The following is a 26,982-nucleotide window of genomic DNA, read 5'->3' as shown; positions in this document are numbered from 1 at the left end:
GGCATCACCAAGAACTCATAATGCCCATTATGTGTACGAAAAACTATCTTTTCCTCATCACCTTCCGCCATTCGGATTTGGTGGTATCCTGCCCTTCGATCAAGCTTGGTGAACACTGTGGCTCCGCCTAACTCATCCAATAGTTTGTCAATTGCGGGAATGGGGAACTTGTCAGGAACTGTGAGTTCATTCAGGGCATGATAATCCACGCAGAACCGCCATCCGCCATCCTTCTTTCGAACCAACAATACTAGACTGGAGTAAGGACTCACACTAGGCTGTACCAATCCCGCTGTTAACATTTCTTGTACCAGCCTTTCAACCTCGTTCTTTTGAGAGTGTGGGTAACAATAGGGTCGAATATTAGGTGGGGTAATACTCTCAGCTAACTGTATCCGGTGGTCTTTGCTTCCTTCTTGGCGGCAGTTCAGTTGGTTCAGCAAATAGTTGAGCAAATTTGGTTAATAGATTTGATACTGCTGGACTCTCGTGTATCTCTATATCGTCTCCGTCGGGTGTAAGGAGCATCGCACCGGAAACATATTCCTTTGTCCATTTTCTCCTTAATTTTGTCTTGAGACAACCATCGTGAGTGGCTGGAATTCCCGATTGCAGAAGACGCTGCAGGTTGTGTTTGGGAGGAGGAAGACGACGGCCCGATTCTTTGGTTTGGTCGAACGGTGTGTGATTTCCTTGGTTCATTCCGGTTCCGGTTCCTTTATTAAAAGTGCTGGTTGGGCCCAAATTAATAAATCGTTGGGTTGGGGTTTGGTTTGGCTGAATGGGCTGGGCCCATGGTGCTTTCTTACTTAATTTTCCAGCCCAATTTTTGGCCTCCACCGCCTGGGCAAGGTCCATTATTTGGCCCAATGTTGAGGGTCCAAACAACCGAATTCAGCCCGCCCTTCATCCTGTAGCCCCGCCAAGAACAAACCCTTGAGCCAATCTTCGTCTACAGCTCCGGCTGTTGCTGCAAGTAACTCGAATCCTTCTCTATAGGCTGCGAACGTACCAAGCTGCTTATGAGTGATCAACGCCTCTTGGGGAGTCTTCATCTGCGCTGAACTAAACCGCTGGATCATCGCCTCTTTCAGATCTCTCCACGATAACAAAGGTTGCTGTAATTCACGGAAGCGTATCCATCCTAAGGCTGCTCCTTCGAAACACAGAGTTGAAGTTCTGAATTTCTCCCCATCCCTCAGTTTGTACAAGTACCTCTCAGCTCTTGCGATCCACCCCATCGGATCTTCTCCCATGAGAATCGGCATCTCAAGATGTCTAGGACGGAAGTCTCGTGATTTTTCTGGTTCCATCGTTTACTCGTTGTAATCTGGAGTACCATCGGTTTCGTTCACTTCTGGCGTTAAGGTATGCACCTCTGCTGATTTTTCTTTCAACAGCATAAAACTTAATTCCTCTCTGAAACCGTCATTAGCCGTTTCTCCTTTTTCTATGTGTTGTGCTAAGAGCCCAACTTGACCTTGGATCTCTTTCACAATACTTTCCAATTCCTCTACCCTCTGCTCCATTCGACTCTTTACCATTCTCCTGGGATCGATGGCTCTGATGCCAAATTGATAAGTACCCAGATAAGGCAACTTATCAAAGATGGAATAATCCAAGAAGATGATAAAAATTTAAATATAAAAATATAACTGTAAACAAAATATACTACTAGCAGTAGGTGAATCCTATGGCTACCCAAGAGCAATAGCTCTCACCCAAACTTCTCCAATAACTCTCTTAAAAAAAAAACTCTCCCTTGTATTCTTCCTAACCCTTTTTTATAGTAGTTACATTCTTACCAAATTAATTAATCAAATCATCCTAATTCGAATAGGACTAGGGGCTTATCAGAACACCTTTCATACATAAGCAGTTCTTTTAATAATTATGTTCTTGAACTGATAAGCTGATTGGGAACATCATATGCTGTTTTCTGATATTTAGCTTTAAGGTACTATGTTGATCAATGAATGAAGCATTAGGTGCCTAGATATGAGACCTCTTGAAGAGTTTGCTAACCTATGGGAAGATGATAAGGTAGTTACAGATGAATTGAATCCGGATCATCAAGAATACATTGAGGGAAATGAAAATACGAGTCAAAGAGCTAGTTCCAATGCAATTAGTATAGTTAGGGTTAACATTGCTAATCAACTAGCCAGAATGCATGGAATGGATGAGATACAAATGTAGCTCTATATGGTATTTTCTTTATATGAACTTGATTTAGGAAACGTTGTTTATTATGTACTTGGTTAAAACATTATAAATGAAAACTAAGTTTATGTACTTCTGTAATGAAGGATAATATTTATGTATTTATTTTTTTTTGACCTTTATATTTCTTAGAGCTTTTTACGTGTGGGTCCCCTTAATGGGCCATAAGCTAATGTTGGGTCTGTTTAATGCAAAATATTATGTGTAGGTCCCAACTATATTAACACCTTTAAAATTTAAAGAGGTTCCAGTACATTTAGTGAAACGTTATGGTGCCGTTTCTAACACCTGCAAAACGGCACCATGCTGTTTTAAAGTTTGAAGGGGTAGTGAAACGGCATGGTGTTGTTTTGCAAGACTTTGAAACGGCATCATGTTGTTTTAAATTTTAAAGGGCAACAATTAGTGAAACTGCATGGTGTCGTTTCACAATTGCACAGAATAGTGTTGGTTTAAAAAAATAGTCATCTGATTCGTCTGCACCAAGGTACCTCCATCGAAGGCTTTACTAAGTTTCTTCAAATTCATGTAAATTTAAAGTGTATTTCAAATGCAGCTAAACCAATTGATAAACGTAAATACATAAATAACATGTACATAAAGGCTTTGTTTCAAAATTTGGCTTTCGAAAAAAACTACATAAAATACATATCAAATCTTCATTAAGAGGATCCAACATTAATTTGCATTAAGGGGACCTAACATTAGTTTATGGCCCACTAAGGGGACCCACACATAAAAAACTCTAGTTATTTGTTAATCTAAGTTTTTAATTGGTTTCATGCACATTTGAATTTGGTATCGATATTTAATGTGGGGTGTGAATTTAGTCATATTTATTGTTTTAACCATAAAATTTTGTAATAAGAACATATTTCTTGTAACAGTTTTATCAAACATCCATATGTTCTATAAACGTTCTTTTTCCGTTCCTGAAACGAGTTTATCAAACACCAAATTGGTCCGGGAATACTTTTAGAACAGGTTTATTAAATGCCTATTTTCATACAAAAAATGTTCTTTAAGCATAGAAACATGTAATAATGGTTTTACATAAGAACTGGTCCCCTGGAATGGAAACGTTACCAAACACATACTAAGATTCTAAAACAAGACATAGATCACAAGCAGAATCGAGCTTTTGATTTAAAAGTTCTTTGATTTATTTCATCAAGTTATATGCTATATATTTGCCTTTGTTTTACTGGTAAATATTGCTTTTAGTTTTTGCAGAAATGTAAACGAAGCTAAGAACAACTTCTAATAGAGTATTCCATGTTGGGTTGTGAATTTGAGAACAAGGTTACTAGTTAAGATTCTAAAACAAGACATAGATCATGAGCAGACTTGAGCTTTTGATTTATTTCATCAAATTATATGCTATATATTTGTCCTTGTTTTAATAGTAAATATTGCTTTTAGTTTGATATTTTGCATTCTTTAATTGTACCAGTGCTGAATTGGTCTAGAGTTCATCTAAGGTTGGCCATTTTGAGAAGGTATGCGTTTCCTCAATGGATCATCTATATCTTGTTATCTCATGGGCTCAAGAGGCGGGGCTGGTCTGTGGAATTGGGTTTCTGCGAGAAGCTCACCATCTGTCTTAGTTGATGTGGGTTCCAGAGTTACGGTTTGGCAGCAGTTTGCTATTTCAATGTCAAACCTTACGGTTGTGTGGCGTAAGGATCATGATTTGGATGAGGCGATTGAAAATGATAAGGAATGGAGGCTCTGTAGCAAAGTTGTGAAGGAGGTTTTGAATGAACCTGGCCAGGTTATTCCGCTTCGTTACTTGGAGAAGCGAAGGGAAAGGTTGCATCTCCAAGTTAAGGTCAAGACATTCCTCAGTAGATACCCTGGACTCTTTGATACCTACCTTGATCGTATCAAACCTAAAACCGAGCCTGTCCCATTCCTCCGTGCCAGCGAGCGCCTCTCACGGTTTCTTGAAGAAGAGAAGCATATCAAAGCTGAGAATGAGCATTTCTTAGTGGCCAAGTTGTGTAAATTGCTCATGATGTCCAGAGATAGAGTGGTAAGTGCCGATAAATTGGTTCATGTCAAAAGAGAATTTGGGTTCCCTGATGATTTCTTGTGTAGTATGGTGCCCAAATACCCACAGTTCTTTAGGTTGGTTGGAAGCCCTGGTGAGGGAAAATCATTCTTGGAATTGGTCTCTTATAACCCGGAGTTCTCTCAGTCGGTTATAGAAAAAAGAGCAGAGGAAGAGTCCAGCTTAACAGGCATCCGAGTCAGCCCTGCCTTTAATGTCAAGCTTCCTAGAGGTTTCTTCCTCAGGAAAGAAATGAGGGAATGGACCAGAGACTGGATGGAGCTTCCCTATGTATCTCCATATGCTGATGCTTCGCAGTTGGATCAGGCTTCGCCAGAGATGGAGAAGAGGACAACAGGGCTTCTCCATGAGTTGCTTTCGCTGTCCATCCTCAAAAGGATGCCTGTGCCAATATTGGGCAAGTTCTGCCATGAGTATCGGCTCTCCAATGCATTTGCTGGTATTTTTACTAGGCACTCAGGAATCTTCTACGTGTCCCTAAAAGGTGGAATTAAAACTGCTATGCTTCGGGAAGCCTATGAGAAATCTGAGCTGGTTGATCGTGACCCTTTGCTTGTTATTAAAGATAAGTTCACTGAGCTTTTGGCTGAAGGGCGCCTTGAAAGAGCTGAACAACTGAAACTGAGGAAGGAAACAATTCAGAAGGATATGGAAATGGCAGCACTTAGGAATCTGGAAGTACCTCCTGATGGTCTATGATGAGGACCTTTGAATACATAGTGCATCTTCACTTGTGTGGTATGGGATTTCTTGTTTGGTATGAAAGCCAAGATGCTTTTTCTGAGAATTTCCCACTGGAAATTCCTTTACTTCAATCATCCTTCTACCTTCAAATATCAAGCAGCCAGTGCTACCATCCGAGGACAGACTTGGAGTACTGAAATGGGAAATCACTTGCTTTAGACAGAGAGGAGGTCCAGAAATAGTTAAAAGATGGAAAATGAAAGGAAGATGGGTTGCAGTTTCTTCCTCTGCTTAATGAAAAGTGCATCTGTGGAACACATGAAAACTTTGGCTATTGAGGTTGTCCAGCATCAGCACTTTTCCAAAGCTTGAAGCCAGTCAGAATCTTTTAGCGGGGCAAATTGATTTCTGCAAAGTGTCTAAGACAGAGACCATCTGTCCAATAGGGACAATCTACTAACTGAAAGATCAAGCACTGTTGCAAATTGTGGCTTCAAAAGTGTGTTATTGCTCCTGATCATGAAATGTAGTGTGTAATATAAATGAATTGAATTCACTGCCACAAAAATGATGCTGTACTCAATTTAATAAGTTTTGACCTATATCTTACTTGAATTTCTTTTCAATATCTCTCTTTGTGCTCATTAAAGTTTCTGGTTTTGCAAGGTGGTGGTTCGTGTGGGTTCAAAATGCAGGTGGAGCACATTGTTTCAGTGTTGCTTGCCCCTCTTGGGTTCTATAGCCAATAAGTACTGTCAATGGCTTTGTCTATGTATTAAAAAGGTTGCCATTTCAATTGCTCAATTGTCATGCCATGTCCCCCCCAACCCCCCCCCCCCCAAAAAAAAATAAAAAAAAATTGAGCTTAGATCCTCATTGCATGGAAAATGAAGAAGGAATACAATGGATTTTCTTGACTAACCAGACAGATAAATCACTTCATGTGTTGAAAACAGTTTCACAAACATAGAAATGACTAAACTCACAATCAGAAATCAGAAGTGAAGGACAGAAACTAGAGGTTTAGGGTATTGAGTCAAAGCAGCCACATGCTTTCTGATCAGGCCTGGTTTTAATGGAGCTTGTCTGTAGGTGAGGCGCCTGTGCATGTTTCACTTGAATCTAATGGCTGGATTGGAAGTTATGACAAAGACCCCAAATTAGAAACTAGTTTCAGAAAATAGGAAGTATCAAAACCACCCAGCTGACATAAACTTAAGAAATGGAGGTCTAAGGGAGGAGCTGCTATGCTGCAACTTTTTGAAATCATTGTGGTCATGGATTCTTAATTATGGGGGAATAGGGTGGTGGATTCTTAGTTATGGGGCACTGAAAATCGAAAGTTCTGGTTTGATGGAGGAATGTCTGGTGGATAGATAGATTGAATGGTGGATTGAATGAAGGGGAAGGTGAGATGTATTCAAAGGTCTATACCTAGCAGTATTTCTGAGATAGAGGGGGAGGAAGAAGGTGTAGCAATTACAAATTACACAGTCACACTCCTGTTTGAATCAGAGATCAGCAGCAGGCTTATAAGAATAGTTTGGGAGAAGGAAGTTAACACAATTTTTTAGGTCTTCCCGAGCAGCATCGGCACCACAAGAGTAGCTTCCATCGAACTCCAATAAGAGAAGAAGAGATGGACAGATGGATTTAGCCCTCTTAGCAAAGCTCCTGCAGCAACACTGTCCAGTGTTCAACAGAAAAGTTCCTCAACCCATCTTATATCACAACTGGGGGACAAGAGAATTGGAGAGTTGAAGCAAAGCTTCAGCAACAATTTCATAAACTTGTGGGTGTATATAGTGTCTATACATATGTATAGATAAATATAATTATTTTGCTACTATATAGATAAATATAATTATTTAGCAAATCTTTGCAGCAATAACAAAATAAAAATTTACATAGGAACTACTAGGCTTTATAGTTCAGTGACTTGCATGAATGAATTGAAAACCTAACTAAGGTTTTAAATCACCAAAAAATAAAATCTCCATGTAATCTGATCTTAGGCCCCTCATATGTCTCAAAAAGCATTTCTAAACAAGACAAATTTTGGCTATGAAACTTTCACGTGAACAGTCTTCTGGCTTCTTTTGGTCGTTCTAGAAAACCTGATGGACTGGTTTGGCCTGGTCCAGTTTTGATCCATCTGAAGGCGGGTTTGATTCTGCCCTGGTTCTACATCAAATAATTGATCGAAATAAACTCCAGGAATATGATAGCTATCTCATTTATTGAAATTATATCTCTGCAAGTAGGAAAAACATATAAGGAAGCTTGAGGGCTTACAAGTTCCAATTTGAGGACTTGAGTTGAAATCCATGAGTATTTAGAATCTTCTGTAGTATCTACTGAATTGTTATTCTTCATGACTAATTTAGTTGCATGGTACATCAGTCCCAAGTGTATTAAGGTGTTACTTTATGCAGGCTATGTTAGACATGTTTTTTGCTTTATACATGACAAAAATCCTAATAAAATTTTGTAAGTAGTTGCATAGTTGCACTAGGACTTTTTCCAAGATGTGCAAGACTTTCTAGTTTTCTTGGTTGTTATTGGAGTTTCTTATCATTCAAATTGCAGATTCATCCAATTCTGTTTATAATGTTGTTCAGTACCTGCTGAATAAAATATCAACACTGTCATGATATTTTTAGATGTTTCTTTTTCTGGACATTTTTGGGTTGATGTTTAAACTAATACCGAGTAGCGGTAATGGGATGATTGGGTTGGGGTTTAGTGATTCGTCTCATTTACTTTGATGAATGGATAAAAGTTGGGATTAATGTCATCTATATATCTGTGTTGGTTTGTTGTGGTTATACTGTTGAACCTATAGCTTTTTGTTGTTTTACTTTTCCTTGGGTAAATGACAGTTGGGTATCTCTGTTTCACTGTTTTTGGGTTTCTTGTTTTGATCCCATCTTCCCTTGGTGTCTTGGTCTTCTTGGGTGGGGGGGGCGGGGAGGATGGGGGGGCTTTGCGGTTGTGGTGTGGCGGAGGGGCGGCAGTCTTGGGCGCGCCAAACTTGTGTTCCTTGAATCACTCCGTCCTCAATTCTGCGGTTGTGGGTATGATGCGGCTGTCCATCAGGTTTGTCGGCTGGGTGGTGGTGGGCTGTGCCCGTGGACTGTGAGTTGTTTCTTGTTTGTGGATTGTAGAGCTTTTTAAGTCATGGTTCTCAGCACTGTTACTCTGGAAGTGAGGTTGCTGAGCTTGGATAACACAGATTTGAGTGACACTTTGGTCTTTGACCCTTCCTCCTTTTTTTTTTTTTTTTTGGGGGGGGGGGAGTTGAGAAGGACAATGTGTTCATTCAGCCAAGTGTGGTCAATAAACTCTGTAGACAAAGCAAAGCTTTGAGTGACACATGATCTTTGACCCCCTTTTTTTTGAGAAGGATGATGATGTTCATTCAGCCAAGTGTGGTCAATATTCTGACAACTCTGTGGACAAAGACTGCAACACTGGTTTCTCAAAGGGAAACAAAGAAGGTTTCAGCATTTTTGTTGGGCTTGAGGATTTGCTCCTTTTACTGTTCAGGTGATGACTTGATTCCACCATTTTCTCTGTCATAAGAGATCCACTGTCATATTCTTTATTCTTTACCACATTCCTTCTCAGTGTTCATATGTTTTGGATCATTTTGCCTCATTCTTCTTGAATTCTTGTACCACTTATTCATCTTCACTGTTTGTTCTTATTAGTTTTTCTTGTTAGCAGTAAAAGTAGATAAGTGATCAGAAGTTAGAAGTTTGTAGACAGAACCTAAAGCTAAGATTTTGAAGTCACATTTGGAGGATTGTTGGGAATCCATAGAAAAATCAAGACTTAAATGCCCAAGCTTTGGGTGGTTTGATAATCATTATGGAAAAGTATTACAAGATGTTTTCTTTTTCCATACAATCACGTTCTCATTAGAGAGGCTCTAAAAGACACTGATTGTGAATGAAAAGATTGTTTATCGTGAAAAACAAACATGGATTCACATTTATGCACATGAAACTTATATAGGAACAGGAATATTCTTTGATTTCCCTTAAGAACCAAGTTAAATGTATTTGTATTTCTGATGTTGATCTTTAGGATGTCTAGATCTGGAAATGATGATCTGCTCATCTGTTGGTTCACTGAATTGAATACTTCTTTCACGCAGTTCATATTGCTGCTCTTACGACTTTGTTTTTGTTCTATGGGAAATTATAATTTTTGTACTTAGAAGAACTATTTATGATTGAGATAATGACTTCTTCAAGACTCCAAGTTCATTACAACTAAAATATTTCACTGAAATTGTACACAAGAAGTTGGGCAAGAAAGTAATGCCTCTCTACAACACCCCCCCCCCCCCCCATAAAAAAAGAAAAGAAGAAAGAAAGAAGTTTAATGCTTCTGTCAGAGTAAATTATTATGAATTGCTTTTGTCGTGCATGTTTACATGCATTATCTAATGAATTTTATTGTGCATGTATAGACATATCACTATAGTGCTATCCGGCATGATGATATGATAATAAATGTCTTTTCATGCTCACAGAGCACAAGAATCAAGCCATCTCTAACATTGCTGCAGAGGGAGCATCGAGCCTCATAACTGCTCAAGGTCTTCAGTTTTGACGCTTTCTCACTATTGTGGATTTTTATGTTCAAAAAACAGTTAATGATGAAGTCCACTTTAAATGACAGTGGCAGAGAATGGCAATCTAATGAGATTCTGGAAGAAATTCTTACTGCAGAGAGTCATGAAATATATGTGAAGGTAAATGGCTAACCATGATTTCACTGCTCCAGTTCTTTTGTGTTCTACAAAAAAAAATAATTTGGAGTAATGCCGGGGCTGGACCCAACACTAAAAATAATGGAATTTAGGAAAATTTCTTATAGACACTAACCCGGTCTAGTCATAGTGTATTCCCTGAATTAAGCACGTTTATTGCCATTAAAATCTTGATTTCATGATGTAAGAGGTTCCTATGAAGCTTCATCCTCTATGTTGGGGCCGCAAACAGCCAAACATTCCAATCTCTTGTTTTATTTTTGTTTGTCGATTAAACTTTTTACCTTTCATTAGTTTTGATGATCACAGACACATAGAATGGCATGGACAAGTTACTTGTTACTTTGTGTTTAAGTTAAAAGGATAAGTTACAATGGACTTGAATATATCAATCCAAAGAATGTCGAATTTCTGCTCAAGTCAATTAATCACAGTAACATATTACAAGTGGAAGGGTTCATTTTGACATCTCTTCACACGAAAGGACATACTTTTTGTTTTTTTGGGAAGTTTAAAAGGGGACATAGCAGTGACGACCTTGCGCCCTCCCCCCTCCCCGTTATGCAATGTTCAGACAATTCGACCTATGTAAGTATCAGTCCTGTGTACTCCCGCAAGCACTAGCCTAGTAGTGTAGTCTCATCGGATGATCCTATTTCCTCTGTTTCTCCCTTCTCTTATTGTTCTCATTTTCTAGAAATATTTTATTAATTTCCCTCTGACTATCATCATTCATCACCACTTTTTCTCGGTGCTGTCAATTGTGCCATATCATTCTCCAATAAATGGGCTATTTAATTTCTGTTTTGTTGCTGATATTTTCTTTGAAATCTGGTAGCTATTTTCTTTATGTCTAGCCACTGTTTCGACATTAAATTTGATCTGAATCTAGCCTTGAGATTGCACTTTTGGTAATTGGCAGTTCAAAGAATCCAGTTTATTGCTTCAGAAGTTGGATTGTCAGTTGCTTTATATAGATGCAGACAGTTCTCTATTCTGGATGCTGATTGCTTATTCCCTGACATTTCTCTTTGAGATGACTAGGTTTTTCTTTGAGATGACATTTTATGATTCTCTAGATGGTATATGTTTTTCTTGAACTTAAAAAAAGAAAATGTATGGTAGTGAGAGGTGATCCCAGCTCTACTTCACCTTTTCTTTTCTTTTTTTTTTTTTTTGGGGGGGGGGGGTTTGGGTGGGTAACACACCTTTTCATTTTCTGCAAGAACCGTTTTGTGTATCTCTGCCTGCCCAGTTGACTGCTTATTTTGCTGTAGTGTCTATTTCAAACTCCTTGATGTTTGTGCAAGTTCTCTATTAAGTTTAGATGTGATTTTCTCAATTATCAAATTTTGAGAATAGGGAGGTGACTTTTGCTTCTAAGTTGAGTCAAATTCCCAAGTTGCCATCGTGTCCATAAAATTTTATGGTTTAATTAAAATTTTATGGTTTAATTAAAGGATAACTTACAAAGTTATTTTTTGGCAGAGAGCAAGCTTCAAGTGCTTCTGGGAAAGCAACATCGGGCATGTCTAGTGATGAAAAGAATCAGGTTCTGGTCTCCTGTCTGATTTGCTCTTTGGCTTGTTTTTTTATATGTCACTGGCAGAGCACTCTTACTTCCATGTTATCAATTTTGCAGAAACAAATGACAGCTTGAGCTCTAATGCCACCTCCTCAGCCATCAGCAAATTCATTTAGAAGTAAACGTCATGCTCAAACAATGGCTGGAAGTTCATCAGGCATGAAACCTTCCATAGAGAAAGTTGGAAATTCATCTAGAATGAAACCATCCATAGAGAAAGTTGCAGTGTCTACATCAAGCAATTCATCTCATGGCAGGAGTGGTACTTCCTCCAAAAGCTGGGGATCCTCCAATTCCCTGACAGGGCATAGTAGTAATCTAAGTTCCAATTCTGATGCTCACAAGCCCCGAAGGAAAAGAAGGCCTAAAAAGAAGAAACAAGTTTGACTAGTAAACTGCAGGCAAGTGTTAAGTTCCAATGTTGCTTTCTCCGCATAAGTATCTCATTTTTATTCATTGATTCTGCTGTTTACTATGCAGACTGTATTCTGAGTTATTACGACTGTGATTTTGAGATGGTTGCTGTTGTGCCTGTATACTTAGATAGTCAATGCTCCATAGTCTAGGTTTGTCTTCAAAGCTTGCCCTTGCATCCTAGTTTAATATTCTTAGTAGGTGACTATCATCCTTTTCGCCACCCCACCCCTTTCAGCCCCCTGAAACTACTTCTCTCACTTCCTGATGTAGTTCTGAATTGGAAGGGATCCAACTAGAAGCCAATCACTAGGATCTGAGATGAATTGGTGAATTCGATTAGGTTAAGATAGGGTTTGTAGTCACTTTGGTTGGTTCAGTCTTGGAGTGAGTGAGACCAAAACAAAAACCAGTAAAAAAAATTTCAGTCAGTTTCTGTTTCGGCCTCATGCAGTTTCAGTTTATTTTGGGTTGATATACCAGTTTAGATTGGTCTTTCCTTTTACAAAGTGTATATTTATATACACATTCATAACTTGGCAGTGAAAAAGGATTTGATAGATAAACTTTGGTTCACCTTCTCCGCTCAGAACAAACATTCGACCATGAATAGGAAAATTTAGTTGGTATGTTCATGTTGCAATCCATAAAAAAGGATTAGTTGCAAGAGGAAGAATGTGAGGTAACTAATAAATTGAAATCAATGGATAAATTTACTTTGTATCCTGTAGAGAAATCATTGATTTGTATATTGAACAAAGACATCAATTGAAGCTTGTTAACAATCAACTTCCCCATTTATAATCTCGTACTCATTCATTTGTAATAATCCCCTTGCAATTAAAAAAAAAAAAAAATCCTTATATTGAAATCAATTTACCTATCATTCTCCATGATGTTTTATCGGTTTTTGTTTGGTTGGTCTACATGTTTTGGGGTTTGGTAGGACCTAGGATTTGATGACATGGTAATGTCAAGTGAGTGTAGGGAGTCTTACAGAAAATGTTTGATGATTTTGATGGCGAAATATTTCTATGATTGAACCGACAGCAATTTAGGGTTTGCTCTTTCTGTTTTGGGAAAGCAAAAGATGAGGAATCTAAGGTTTATAGTTGTCAGGATGGGCTGAAATTTAGTTCGAGTTATCCTATGGCTGAGAGAGTAAGGCTATCCAATTATAGTGAGTTTCTGATGGCTGGATTGGTCTATGCAGGTTTTTTGGGCTTGTCGGTGATTCCCAGATATGGTGGAATGTTTTAAAAGGATTAGAGGACTATAAAAAGAGGGGGATAATTTAACCGACTGTTTTGGGAAAATCCTTTTGAACTGTTGCTTGGATTAATGGAGGAGATTTTGAACTTGCAAGAAACTAGGTTAGGATCCTAAGCTAACTAAAACACTAAGAAGGACTAGGGGAGGGGTTTTGCGCAGCACATAATTAGACTCACACTAAAAGAACACTAACAGAATAAAAATTCAGCAATCAAGAATATAACTAAAGTGCAAATATCTTAAAGACCCAAGAGAACAAGTAAGAATATGACATGATCAATTCATGCAACTAGGCAAGGGGGTTATTGGCATTACATTCAAAGTAATAAAATTCCCGCAAAGTCATAATGATCAATTTTATTCAATGTAGAAGCAAGTGTTACATCCAATGTGAAAGACGGAAACACACACACACACACAAAAACTCCTAAACCAAGCCAACCAACAAGGGCATCAGTAGGTATTCATATGCTTGAACAAGAATGCAACAATATCAGCAGAAGCAGGGTCGCAAGCTAGTTATAGCAGGAATTATATATAAATATTAGAAACAGAACAGCAGCAATATCATATTCAGCAGAAGACAGAAGAGAAGAAGAGTGTGAATTCAAGGCTATTGGCATAGAAAGGGGGGGGGCTGCCGTAGGGACAAAGAAGAAGAGGTCAAAAGATAACCCAGAGGGATTGCAGAAAATATTCCACAGCAAGGATTCTCCACAGAAAGAAAGAAAAGGAGGGAGAAAGAACTCTGGGCAGTCTGGAGTACTACAGTAGGTAAGAGGAGAGTAAGGGGGCTGAGGAAAAGGAGATGAAGAAATAGACGGCAGAAAATTTCTGCAGTAGAAATATGACTGGGAGTACAGTAAAATAAGGGAAGGGGGAAGGGAAAGTTATTGGCAGAACTGGGACTGCTGTGGGTTCCTTGGGAGAAAAGAAAAGCAAGAGACTTGAAAGAAAGAGAAACCAGAAAAGCAAGGGCCGGACTAAGAAGAAGGGATGAAATAGAAATTTTCAGATGCAAAGGAGCAGCAATGGGGAGACAACTTACCTGACGTGAGAGAGGAAGGAGGAAGAAGATTACTGCCATAAGAGAGGAGGGCTGCCTCTTCTTCAAACTTTGATTGTTTTTTTTCCCAATTTCATATATTGTGCCTTGCTGGTGGTTAGCAAATTAAAGGAAAAAAGTTACCTAAAATATTCCCAATGAAATAAAGGAAACAAGGCAAAAGAACTTGCCTAAAATAGCCTCAACAGAATAAAATCCTATAACCCCAAGCTATGAAATTTTTTTCCCTGATTACCCTTTTAACTAATAATCCAATAACTACTAACACTAATGTAAAAACAAGACATGGTGTGGACCATGGTCCTAAAATAACACTGTAAAAAAAAGGGGATTTACCGCAGCTTGGTAGCGCCTTTGTTTTGGGTAAAAAATTTAATGGGTTCGAATCCTGTCATCCTACCTAAACCTTCTCCTCTGGGCAGTAACGATGGATCAATTGAGGTCAAAACAAATTGAAGGCCTTATAGAAGCACATACTTCTTTTTCTTTCTAGGTCATGTGAAGGGGGCCAGTCCAAGATTGTACTCTTCCTCTACAAAGACAACCAATGCTCTCAACGGCTAAGCACCACTCTCTTTTGAGTTATTCCAGCTTCTTCATGATTTTGTGCTGCAGTGAACAAACAAAACCAAAAAGAGAAGAGGGCCGCCTCAGCAGAAGGAGAAGGACCTGCAACGGCAGATACTACTGACCCTCTTCTTGTTCCTAGCTGTCTGTTACGAGTCCAGGAAGCCTGTAGTCATCAATATGAGGGATCCCTCAAAATAGAGAAGGGCGGGCAGGGCTGCCGCAAGAGCCTTCCCCCTCCGTTGAATTGAATGGGGTGGGAAAAAGAGGTTAGGAAATGGCCAGATTAGCAGGAGGTTTTTATCCCTGAAACAAAGGTGTACATACATAAATAAAGAGGCTGGTTATGTCCGTCTCCTTCCCATCTATCTTGACCCAGATGACCCTTTCTAGTAGCCATGCCAAATCAAAATGTTCCGTCACCTCTGCCTTTGATAGTAATGAGTGATGGGTGGGCATGTGATGTCCCCATCAATGGAGGGGAACACCTCTCAAAGCTAAGCAATGTGCTCTGGCAAGTTCTTATTCAGTAATTAATGGCTGGCTCTCTAGAGCTATGACATATATGAATTATGTATGGTCCAACTGCTGGACAGTAAAGAAATAGAAATTCAGGTTTCATTTGGATTCCCAAGAATATTAGGATCACAAATTTGAAGGATTGGCTCAAAATTTAGACCAAAATTTTCTTTTAAATTGGTAAAATTATCTAGGATTCACTGTTAATCTCCATTAGGATTACAATTCCAAATAAAAGACGACATAAAATCTCTTAAATAATCCAAAACTATGCCCTTGATTTTGGCCCAGTAAATTTGACCCTTCCCAAACCCTGTCAAATGCAAAGCCTTGTGGACTAGGCACAGGCTTTAGACATCTTTTGCATGCTGATTGTGAGGCCTTCTAGAAAATCATTTGAGTATATATGTTCTAGTTCTGCAGTTCAAATCTGCAGTTCAAATATCAAGTACTACTGTGTCACATGCACAGCAGAATACATCCAATGGTTATGTTTCCTCTCACCATTCATGACACTTTTTGGTTTTACTGTTGGATACTTGGATGTATTTTGCTGCTTGTGTGGTGTGATCTCAGTGGTGGCAGAAGCGGCAGCCAGGCATTCTGGCAGTAGAGGATCAAAATCCATACCATGTTCTGTGTTTCCTATGGTTCTCAAGAAGTCGAATCATTGACATATGGATTGACATTGCTCCTTGGTGTAAGGCCATTCTAAACATGGATACTGATCAACTCCTGATACCACCGTTCATGGGGGGTCCTCAACATCAACTTGGGTGGAATTGATATTCAATCAGGCGTGCGTTTCATCCAAGGGCTTGCATGTTGAAGTTGGGTTGGTTGATCTTCAGCCAGGCCTGTGTTTCGTTTAAGGCCATTATGGCTTAAGGTCAATTTCTCTCCCTGCAGGTTCAGGTAGAGTGTAGCCCTTGTTTGTCCTCCACTCAAGAACCCCTCCAGGACTTAGTAGCTGCGTAGGATTTAAAAGGAGTTATGTGTGGGTTGCATGTTGAACTGGGAATCCAAATTCAATGTTAACCAGAGAAGAGATGAGTTCTTCCCTTAACTTGCTATTAGTTCCAATCTGTGAACTTGCTTTCTTCCCTTAACTGACAATTACTTCCCAGCTGTGAACTTTCTTTCTAGCATGAAGTTTACGGTGTATGTATGTGTTCTTGTTTTATTATCTGCAGCAACTATTTCTTTTTTATGCATACTGTGCAGTAGCTGAATTTGTGCATCTATTGTCATTTTGTCCGCAGGTAAGAGCGGAAGGCACCAGTTTATGAGGATTTTGGGAATCCTGATGTCATGTAACCTCACTTTGACTGACTTGACCAGTTCTCTTATGATTGTATTATATCCAATCATACAGTTCCCATCCATTAGATCCTCCTATCATTAGAGAATTGGATGGCATCATAAAGTTGATTCCCATATTTATGCATGCGAACGAGGAGAGCGGAGATGGTTCATGTGTACGTTTTATATCTGAATGAGCCAGATTTGTACTGTTTGTTCTCCACACGCGCTGTTAGCGATCCTGAATGCCATGCATGTCGCAGGGGCAAATTTAACCTTAAGAGTGAGGGCATTCACTCCAAGCAGATCACTCCAGGTGTTACTATAGATGAAGCTAGACAGCCCAGAGACGAGGTAATCTGAGCACATTTTCGCCCTGATCCTAGTTTAGGCCAAGGATTATTGTCCCTAGTCCTAAGCTCTACAGGGCCAAGCCGAGCCCATTCCCGCCCTAATTGGCCCTAATTGGCCGGGTCGGGATGGGTTGGCCTTGACCCTGATTGGCCTTAGCCCTAGCCCTGATTGGCCTTGACCTTGATTGGCCTTGTCCCTGGTCCTGATCCTGATTGGCCTTGTTCCTGGCTCTAGCCCTGATTGGCCATGTCCTTTGCCATAAAATATCAAATGTAAATTCATAAATAATAATAATAATAATAATCATAATACATAAAAGTATCACGAGTAAACTAAAATTAAAATTCATAAAAATATAAGATGATTAAAGCTCGTATAAAATGATAAAATAGTCAATAAATTGATAGTGTTGCTCCTAAACATAAATTAATTCATACTCCATAATTTTATATTGAGCTCTGAAAGTCTCCCATTGTGTTGATGATGGAAATTGAAAACCTCTCCCATTGATATCCTTATTCAACAGAAAAAAGAAAAAAGAAAAAATCCATGTTCAAAACATGTTAACAAGTAAATCGACGATAATTTAGTATTGATATTTTTTTCGTAATTAAAGAAAATAATATTTTAGTTTTTTATGAAATATCACATTGGAGGCAAAAGAAAAATGTAGTATTCATGATGAGAAGTTGGGGTGTAGATTTGTTAGATATTAATTCTCTATATACTAGTTTTTATTATTTATGATATATTATTTCTCCTAAGTCCAAAAAAAAATCAATGTTTTTTGGAACTATAAGTGACTTAGTTCAAAAAAAAAAAAAATTACCTTAAAAATAATATAAAAAGTGAACTAATATTCTAATATGATCAAAATGACTAAAGGTCAAAGTCCAGACTTATATTAGTGTTAATATGAAGATTAGGGTAAAAATCTAGTACATGATTAGAGTCAAATTAACATTAAGACTAGAGCCAAAATTAGGGTTAGGATTGGGCCAAAATCAAATGGATGCTTACTACATTGGTAATGAGGATATAATTTATTTTTATTAATTTTCTACAAAACATGATCATATTTTTAAAATTTGACATGTGTCAAGTATTCACTCATGTAGATTAGAATTAATTCCTCTCCATATGGGTGGAGGGGCCAAACTCAAATTAGGGTCAGGATTAGGGCCAAAATCCTGGGCCTAGGCCAAGATTAGGGCCAATATCATGGCCAAGATCAGGGTCAGGATCAGGGCCAAGATCAGAGCTAAAATCATGACCAAAATCAATGTTAGAATTAGGGCCAAAATCAGGGACGGGCCTGGATGGGTTGGGCGGGCTAGAGAGTAATCCCAAGCCTGCTCTTGGCCATAGTTTAGAGCTAGAATATTTTGGCCCTAACTCGCCCTTAGGGCCAAAATCTTTAGCCCAAACCCTATTCATGCTCAGGGCGGGTTTAGAGCCGGTCAGGGCTGACAGGGCCAAACTTGCACCCCCAAGCCTATATGCTCCATGGTTTTGGACTTATTTTGCTTGCAAGGGAGTATATCAAAATTATAATCTAATTCAAATTCAAAATTTAAAACTATTCAAATTCGAGATAAGGCAACAAACCCTATTTGAATTGTGGTCAAACACTCAAAACTCAAACCCTATTTGAATTGTTGGATAAGTCTTGTATTATTTGAATTTGAAAAGTTATTGTAAAAATGTAAATATAGGTAATTTCGTCCGCTGGAATTCAAAGAATAAAGACTTCATTTATCTAAATGAATTGCTTTGAGTTTCCTTGAATTTTGAATTCTATCTCTTATAAATGAATCTCAAATGAATCCTCCAGAGATTAAAGATATTTTGGAACTGACACCTTCATTTTCCAAAGCATTTTGGAACTAAAAAGAAGCGTTGAGTCATTATTGCATTTTCCACTTGAACAATTTAGTTTGCCTACAATTCTTCTTTCTCAATCTTAACCAAGGTGCTTCGAGTTTGCACAACCCCCGGGAGCCTAACAAATTTTTAAAATTAAGCTGCTTCCATAAACGAGAAGGAATGAAATTGAAAAAAAAATTAGAACTTATTAGTTTCAGTTCTTAATTGGGTTCTAATCCTAACCTTTGGATAATTAACTACCACATGTCGTAATTAAATAGGAATTATAGGAATTGTAAGGGTGGAAATTGTAGGTGGAAATTGTAGAGGATGTGAATCCCCTTTCCCCCCCCCCCCCCCCCCCCACCAAAAAAACAGTTTTGTTATGCACGAGTTCACTAAAGTTGGTATCTTAGTCTCAATGTTTTGTCTGGTGATAGACAGTGGAGAGATGTACATAACTGAGGATTTTTTTCTTGTGCTCCTAATTAAGGGTGTCAATTGGCACGGTTTCGATACGGTATCAACTTTGAATACCGAAAATCGAACCGTACTGTACCATACTGAATTCAGATGGTACAGTACGATTTCGGTATTAAATCAGAACGAAAAACGGTTTAAACACGGTATTTAGTTCAAACTCATGCCACTTTTGTTATTAGTTCATTAAGATCCTAATGAAATTACGATCAAACAATCGATAGAATGTGATATTAACAAAGACAAAACAAGTAAATATAAAAAGACGAGTGAAAGACGAAACGAAAAGCTAAAACAAGGAATTAGGGATAGGGTAATCGTAAAGTGTTTTAATTGTAAAATTACATTTATATTTCTTAATTTGGTACGATACTAATTCGATACGGTTTCGGTATATACCAACTGTATGAGTACTTAAAACCGAAACTATATAGAAAAAATTCTGTTTTGGTACATATCGTACTGAAATTTGAACGGTGCAATTTTAGATGGCACAGTAAAGTACAGTTAAACGTTTCAAAGACACTTGACACCCTAAGCTCCCATGTCCTCCAAAACCGTCAGTATGTATTTTGTCTCTTTAGTTTTTTGGTAGATATTTTTTCGCCTTTTCAAATTAAAAGAACTCTCTGCCACTGTTTACGTTGGAAGGTAGCTTACGCGGTAAAATGTACAGCTATTCCACCATGAATCTTCGTCGAAAAGCAGTGAACGCTGCTTCAATAGTTAGGTGCGAAAACGGCTTTAGAGTTCAGATTTCAGAGCTTTACAAAATCCTAAACCAAGCTTCGAATCTTTTGCTGCGACTATTCTCTAAAGTCAGGTTTCAGAGCTTTACAAATCCCTAAACCAAGCATCGAATCTTTTGCTGCAACTATTCTCTTCTTCGAAAACAAGGAGATGAATTACGAGTGGGTGCCCCATGTTCTCGGCTTTGTGGCCGCTGTTATCGTCAAGAAACTCAATGAAACCAAACCTGTTAGCCCCAAAGAGAAGATCTCTGTTTCAACTTCCTCTTCTTCTTCTTCTTCTGGATGTAATTACGAAGTTTTCTTGAGCTTCAGAGGTGCAGATACTCGCAATGGTTTCACGGATCACCTCTATAAAGCCCTGAAAGACCATGGAATTCACACCTTCAGAGACGACGAAGAACTCCGCATGGGAGAAGAGATTGGTCCAGATCTTTTCGCTGCTATCCAGCAATCCACAATCGCGATCCCAGTCTTCTCCGAAGGATATGCTTCTAGCAAATGGTGCCTTATTGAGATCGCCATGATAGCAGAGTGCAAGAAGAAGGGCCAAATTGTGTTGCCGATCTTCTACAGAGTAGAACCATCGGAGGTTAGGAATCAGACTGGAAGATATGCTGAGGATTTCCGAAAGCATGAAAAGCGTTTTGATGATAAGACTGTGAAGAAATGGAGGGAAGCTCTGGCTGACGTGGGCAAATTGAAGGGTTGGGATCTGGACAACAACAGGTAATTTCGAAACCCAATTTTCAAGGATTAACTTTTTCTCTTCTTGTTCATCGTCAATTGGAGTATAATTGGAAGATGCTCGACTTCGAAATGAAGCGATTTCTAAACTACAATATATTAAGATCAAGATAAGCAACAAAAATAAATATTTAAATCAAGAGGTTTCCATCTGCAGATATTAACATTAATTACGATAGTCAACGTACAGATGCGGTTTTTTGCTTCTATGATATGGTGTTTTTATAACTATGATTCTTAAGTTATATGATTAAGGTAAGAATCTACAATCTTCAAGTGTAATAGATCCAGATAGTTCAATGTACAACCATTTGGATGTTGAAGCTGAAAATGACTCTGAACTTGTGTATGATATTCAATTAGCTTGCATAAACATATGCATAAAAGGAACTATAGAAAAAAAACCAGTATTTCTTTATATGCCCCGCCCCACCTATCTCTTCCCTCAATGTAGGAGGATTTTCCCTTTGGTTTCCTGCGCTGCTTATCATGCTTGGTTAGATAATAACAGTGACTTTTCGTAGCATTAACATCATGTAAGATGGATTCAGATTAGTCAATAATTTGACCTAATATTAGATAGTGATGTAGACAACATTGTTTATGAAATTTGGGGCACAATCAAACACTATCATATGGTGGCCATTTTGGTTTGGAATCCTACACTTCATCCCCATTCTTATTTGGAAGATAGACCTTTTGAAGTGGGAGGTTTCATGCTCTGTTCTTGATGTTACTGTTTGAATCCCTAAGCATTTAGTTTCTTTTGGATTTGTTTTGCAGGAAAGAGGCAAATTTAATAAGCTTAGTTGTTGAAACAGTTCTGCGGAAACTGAAGAATTCCTCCTTGATTGTTAGTGATAACCTGGTTGGCATTGATTCACATATAGAGGAAATGATCAGATTGCTATATACAGAATCTAAACAGATAGTGGGGATCCATGGCATGGGTGGTATAGGGAAGACAACAATTGCCAAAGCAACCTTCAATAAAATCTGTTCCCAGTTTGATGGATGTAGTTTTTTGGCAGACATTCGAGGTACTTGTCGACAACCCAGAGACTTTGTATTCATGCAAAATAAACTTATTTCTGATATCCAGAACCAAAAAGAACATAGTGTCAATGACGTCGATGAAGGAATTAAGGTGATAAGAAAAAGATTTTCCAATAAGAGAATTCTTCTTGTTGTTGATGATGTGGATCACATTCGTCAATTAAATGCACTTGCTGGGAAGTGTGACTGGTTTGGATTGGGAAGTAGGATCATCATTACAACAAGAGATAAGCAGGTATTAAATCTGTATGGAGTTGATGGGATCTATGAACCAAAGGAAATGGATCTTAATCAATCTATTCAACTTTTAAGCAAGCATGCTTTTAGAAAAGTTCAACCTCCTGAAGATTATGTGGATATTTCACAAAAGGTGGCACAAACTACTGGGGGGCTTCCTTTGGCTCTTGAAGTAATAGGATCCTTTTTATTTCATAAGCCAAAATCTGTTTGGATAGAAACATTGAAGAAGTTGAAGAAAAAGCCTAATGCTGAAGTCCAAGACAAGTTGAGAATAAGTTATGATGGGTTAGATGATGAAGAGCAAGCTATCTTTCTTGATATAGCATGCTTTTTTATTGGAATGGACAGAGAAATTGCAACCCATATATGGAGTAGCTGTGATTTTTTCCCTGAAAGTGGGATTCTTATCCTTCAACTAAAGTCTTTGGTTAAGATTGATGACAAGAACAATTTGTGGATGCACGACCAACTTCGAGACCTTGGTAGGGAAATAGTTCGTAAAGAAGATCCTCTTGAGCCTGGAGAGCGTAGTAGGTTGTGGTATCATGAGGAAGCTTTGAATGTGCTGAAGACAGTAACGGTAATATCTTAATGCATGGACATAACAATCTTCCTATTATGCTTTCAGTTTCTTCTTTACTTCTTGGTGCTTTCTTTTGATACTTATATGTGCTAATTGAAATTCTATAATGGTAGGGAACAAGGAGAGTAGAAGGCCTCCACCTTGACTTTGGATATGCCTCAATAGATCATCATTTGAAGAGCGAAGGATTTCAAGCAATGTCTAAATTAAGGTTGCTCAGAATTGATTATACAGACCTTGTTGGGAACTTTGAGCACCTCTTTTCAAAGTTGAGATGGCTTAGTTGGAAAGGATGCTCTCTAGAGTTTTCACCAGCCAATTTTCACTTGGAGGAACTTGTTGTTCTTGATTTATCACAGAGCAGTGTCACAGAAGATTGGAAGGGTTGGCAACAAATCCAGGTATCATAAAACTTTTCTTTCCTTCCATTTCCCCTTGGAACCCCTCCCCCCCTCCCCGGGGAGAACGAAGAAAAAAGAAGATATCATGAAATCCCCACCTCATGCCAACTTTTTATTTGGTCTTAAGTACTAGATGAAAATTGATCTCTTGCAATTGCTTGTTCTGCAGAAGTCAACCACGTTGAAAGTCTTGAATCTAACAGACTGTTGCCTTAATAGAACTCCTGACTTTTCAGCATTCTCAAACCTGGAGATATTAATTCTTGAAGGCTGTTGGAATTTGTTAGATATTGATGATTCCATTGGGCTTCTGAAAAGTTTGGTATTCTTGAATTTGAATGGTTGTGACAGCCTAGTGAAACTTCCCACTAGTATTTGTAAGTTGAGTTCTCTTCAAAACTTTCATGTCGAATGTGCGAAACTTCAAACATTGCCAACAGAATTGGGTCGCATGAAAGGTCTAACAAAAGTTATCCTTGACAATGCTATTCGACTGGAACAGTTACCTGAATCTATTGGACTTCTGGAGGATCTTAAGACCTTGAGTGCAAGATATTGTTCTTCAGTGACTGAGTTGCCCAGTTCGATTGGTTATCTGAAATTACTTTCAGACCTTTTGTTAGATGGGATGCGGATCAGTGTATTACCAGATAGTATTGGATTGCTGCAAAATCTGCGATGCTTATCATTAAAGGGTTGCTTTCTACTAAGAAAGATTCCAGATTCCATTGGAGGATTGGTATCTTTGGAAAAGCTTGACTTGTTTGGCACAGATATTTCTGAGATACCTGATTCTATTGGGAATCTAAGAAACCTAACGTTTCTTCGTATTGATCTTACAAATATAACAAGGCTTCCTGATTCTGTTGGATTGCTGGAGAAACTTGAGGTATTAAGTACAAGACATTGTAAGAGGCTGGTAAAGCAACCGGGTTCAGTTGGAAGGTTGAGACATCTGCAATGTTTTGAAATGTACTTGAATGACTGGGGGCAGTTACCTGCTGATTTTGAAACACTTCCAAATTTAAAGAAGCTCTCAATTGGGGGAATGAAAATTCTAGAATCCAATATCTTTCTTGAGAGCTCTGCTAGTTTATGCTCGTTGGAAGAACTATTATTATATAACTGGGCTATCCCAGAAGCAGAAACTTTAGGTGATATTGGGAGATTGTCTTCTTTGAGAATATTAAAGCTAGAGAACAGCAGCTTTCGTAACCTTCCTGCTAGCTTCTGTAGTCTTTCTCTATTGCGAAATCTTGAAATAAGGAATTGCCCATGCCTACAATCCATTCCAAGGCTTCCATCTAGCTTAAGGGTTCTAGAAGCTGAAGATAATTCATCTTTGGAAACTTTAGCAGATGTTTCAAACCTCACAAACTTAGAAGAGTTGAACCTTCGGTTCTGCAGGAAACTGGTGGAGATACCTACTGATATTGGGAACTTAACCAAATTGGAGTCCTTACATTTGGGAAGGTCTGACATTGCCACTCTACCACCCACTATTAGTACTCTTAATCGGCTGAAGGTACTTGACATACATTGTTGTGAAAAAATTAAGAATCTCCCAGAGCTTCCTGCAAATCTGATGGAACTAAATGCTGTTGGTTGCATGTCTCTGGAAAGGTTGCCAAATTTGTCAAACGTGAAAAGGCTTAAGCATCTGAGGCTTGATGGCTGTGTCATGCTATTGGAGATCCAGGGCATCGAGGAACTGGAATCTCTGGTAACATTGAAGATAGCTCATTGCAGGTTAATAACAAAAGTACCAAACCTTCGAGGTTTGCCAGATCTGAATACCTTATGCATTGATCCTTTTGAGGCTGGTAAAGGTTGAATCCCTTGATGAACTGGAATCACAAGAAAAGTCATCAATTAAGGGCGGAATTTATTGGAAAGTTACCCAAATTATCAAGCTTGGAATAACTAGAGATGTTGGAACTTCCTCACTGAAATAAGAGATAAAGACCGAGGGCTTTGAGAAGCTGCAGTCTTTAGAAAAGTTGTACATGAAAGGGCTGCAAAAAACTGACCAAAATTCAGGGCAGCAGAAAATTAGTCCTTCTGAAATTCAAAATAAAAGGCACATATTTGAAAGAACTTGGATTTTTCTAGCTTGATGAAAGAAACTGGAGAAAGTAGCAGTCTTCAAACTGCAGTAAGCTGACTGAGATCAAGGGCCTTAAGGAAGGGATGACTTACTTACAAGGAATTGGAGGAAATTGGAATCGTCAGCTGCTAGACTTATCTATGGAGTAACCAAATACCAAAGACAGAACACAGAAGCTCCCTCTCCTACCGTGTCAAGAATGATGAAATGCTGCAGGATTGTTTACATCAGTACCCATCCTAAATCTATAGGGTCTAAAGACTTTTAGGGTAAGTCTGGTCCTATGATTAGTCATCACAACTACTGGGTTGGAGCTAGACACTCACCTCATTCAGTACCATGGATGCATTAGATTGTAGCTTTCTCTTGGAATTTTATCTGGTAAGCATCAATTTCTTTAAATTACTTCTTGAAGTTGCACTGTTTTACTTCAGAGAAGTGGTTGTTTCCTGAATTAGTTTCTGATGTGATGCAACATTTTTTTTTCTTTTCTTGGAACCGTTCTTCCCTTTTTGTTATCTCCTACTATTGCTTGCTAGTTACAATTGAAAAATTCTTCGGAGAGATGACACCATGCAGTAGAAACTCACATGTACATATAGTGACTTATATGCAATTGCACTGGAAAAGATTCAAATTTGGTTCAAATGGTTACACCAAGCAACATCCATGTAAGCTGTGGAGTCTTTGGCGAAGGCCAGTATATTGATCATTGATCAACATGTATTCCTGTGATGGGTGATGAGCTGAAATTCTCATGCTTTGACATCTTAATCTTAATCTGACTCGTAAACATTTAAGCAGGCATCTCTATTGAGGAATTAGTGAAGATCCAAAAGGCAGTATCCTTCCCTTAAAGGTATTTAGTTGAGATAAATTTCTCTCTCTCTCTCTCTCTCTCTGGCTCTGTAGCATACCATGATGTCTTGATTGTAGTGTTTGTGACTGGCAGGGTAGTTGATATGAAGAACCTTTAAACCATTCAAAGTTTAGGTAAAGGGTTTGATGTATGTGGAGGCAACATGAGCATCTAATAGGAGTAGGGCAGGGTGGTCACCTCAAAATCCCAAGTGTTTGGACATGGGAAGAAGACTAGATGATCGGACAATGTTCTCTTTTCTTTGTATTTTGAAGAGGCAAGTTGGAAATTGATTAAGGTTTATAAAGACACAAGTTCTATTTTCTCTTTCCCTTGCATTGGACGATGCATTCATACAGTGCTTTTGATTTTTACCCTCCCATGTTTCTTCTTCTTCTATTTTTGTGTGGAAAGTAGAAAAGTATATAGTGTAGAATACATGATAATATTGCATATGAATGAATCTCTTCTTGGCTGCCTCCTCACATACAAACTTGTGGAGGGCTTCAAGTAGGCAATGAGGGTTTAACTAAACCCCGTGTGGAATGGGCGCTAAATTTGCTAAATGGTCTGTACATTGAATAGTTTTCCTCACGTGGCGGGAGAACAGACTGTAAGAAACACTTAGGCACCGTTTATTTGCTCAATCTAAAGTGGAGTGGAAGAAAATGATGGGAAAAAGTTTAGAAAAATAAAATTTTTCATAAAATCTTAAAAAATATGGCTTCTTTGGTTCATTAGGGTGAAAAAGTTGGTAGAAACTTATTTGTTGATGTAGCATATTAATTTTTTTAATCTATTCTTTTTCAAAATCTCATTAAATATGTGAAATTTTGTGAAAAACCTAATAAATAACAAAGTGGGATTCCCATTTGAAGTTTTTTTTATTTTTTTTTTTATATAAGTCTTTCTTTTCTATTCCTGTTCTTCCACTCATTACATATGGATCTCACTTGTTTTATTTTATTTTTTCTCACTCTACCTTTGTAAATAAATGGTGCTTTAGAGCATCAAGATATCCTCAAGGACCCTAAGGCATGCCAAGAAAACA

General features: G+C 38.3%; 2 protein-coding genes and 1 long non-coding RNA gene across 3 annotated transcripts; all 3 read left to right on the top strand.

Annotated features, from left to right (window-relative positions):
• The first annotated feature begins 913 nt into the window (after positions 1 to 913).
• Positions 914 to 5,785, top strand: LOC149016614 (protein WHAT'S THIS FACTOR 1 homolog, chloroplastic-like). Its single transcript, XM_089154715.1, has 2 exons — positions 914 to 1,368; positions 3,677 to 5,785. Exon 2 carries the CDS (start codon positions 3,725 to 3,727, stop codon positions 4,994 to 4,996), a length of 1,272 nt encoding a protein of 423 aa, XP_089010841.1. The 5' UTR covers positions 914 to 1,368; positions 3,677 to 3,724; the 3' UTR covers positions 4,997 to 5,785.
• Positions 5,786 to 8,129: 2,344 nt separating this feature from the next.
• LOC149016613 (uncharacterized) lies at positions 8,130 to 13,849 on the top strand. The gene is made up of 3 exons (XR_016173350.1): positions 8,130 to 9,746; positions 11,253 to 11,316; positions 11,407 to 13,849. It is a non-coding gene; the product is annotated as an uncharacterized LOC149016613 (long non-coding RNA).
• A 5,944-nt stretch (positions 13,850 to 19,793) lies between these two features.
• On the top strand, positions 19,794 to 26,688 carry LOC149016612 (disease resistance protein L6-like). The gene is made up of 5 exons (XM_089154713.1): positions 19,794 to 20,667; positions 21,469 to 22,561; positions 22,678 to 22,965; positions 23,135 to 25,931; positions 26,009 to 26,688. Exons 1-4 carry the CDS (start codon positions 20,090 to 20,092, stop codon positions 24,797 to 24,799), a joined length of 3,624 nt encoding a protein of 1,207 aa, XP_089010839.1. The 5' UTR covers positions 19,794 to 20,089; the 3' UTR covers positions 24,800 to 25,931; positions 26,009 to 26,688.
• Positions 26,689 to 26,982: the final 294 nt, after the last annotated feature.

Source organism: Hakea prostrata, chromosome 5 (assembly GCF_041222555.1).
Source record: "Hakea prostrata isolate BN-2017 chromosome 5, UWA_Hpros_2, whole genome shotgun sequence".
NCBI lineage: Eukaryota > Viridiplantae > Streptophyta > Magnoliopsida > Proteales > Proteaceae > Hakea > Hakea prostrata.
The sequence above is the reverse complement of the archived record's forward strand: the minus strand, read 5'-3'. Positions and strand labels throughout refer to the sequence as shown.

Excerpts from the sequence above, each read along its gene's own strand:
- LOC149016614 (XM_089154715.1), top strand. The coding sequence starts at position 3,725 with ATGCGTTTCCTCAATGGATCATCTATATCTTGTTATCTCATGGGCTCA.
- LOC149016612 (XM_089154713.1), top strand. The coding sequence starts at position 20,090 with ATGAATTACGAGTGGGTGCCCCATGTTCTCGGCTTTGTGGCCGCTGTT. Across the intron at positions 20,668-21,468 it reads TGGGATCTGGACAACAACAG|GAAAGAGGCAAATTTAATAA; the intron begins GTAATTTCGAAA and ends TTTGTTTTGCAG. Across the intron at positions 22,562-22,677 it reads ATGTGCTGAAGACAGTAACG|GGAACAAGGAGAGTAGAAGG; the intron begins GTAATATCTTAA and ends CTATAATGGTAG.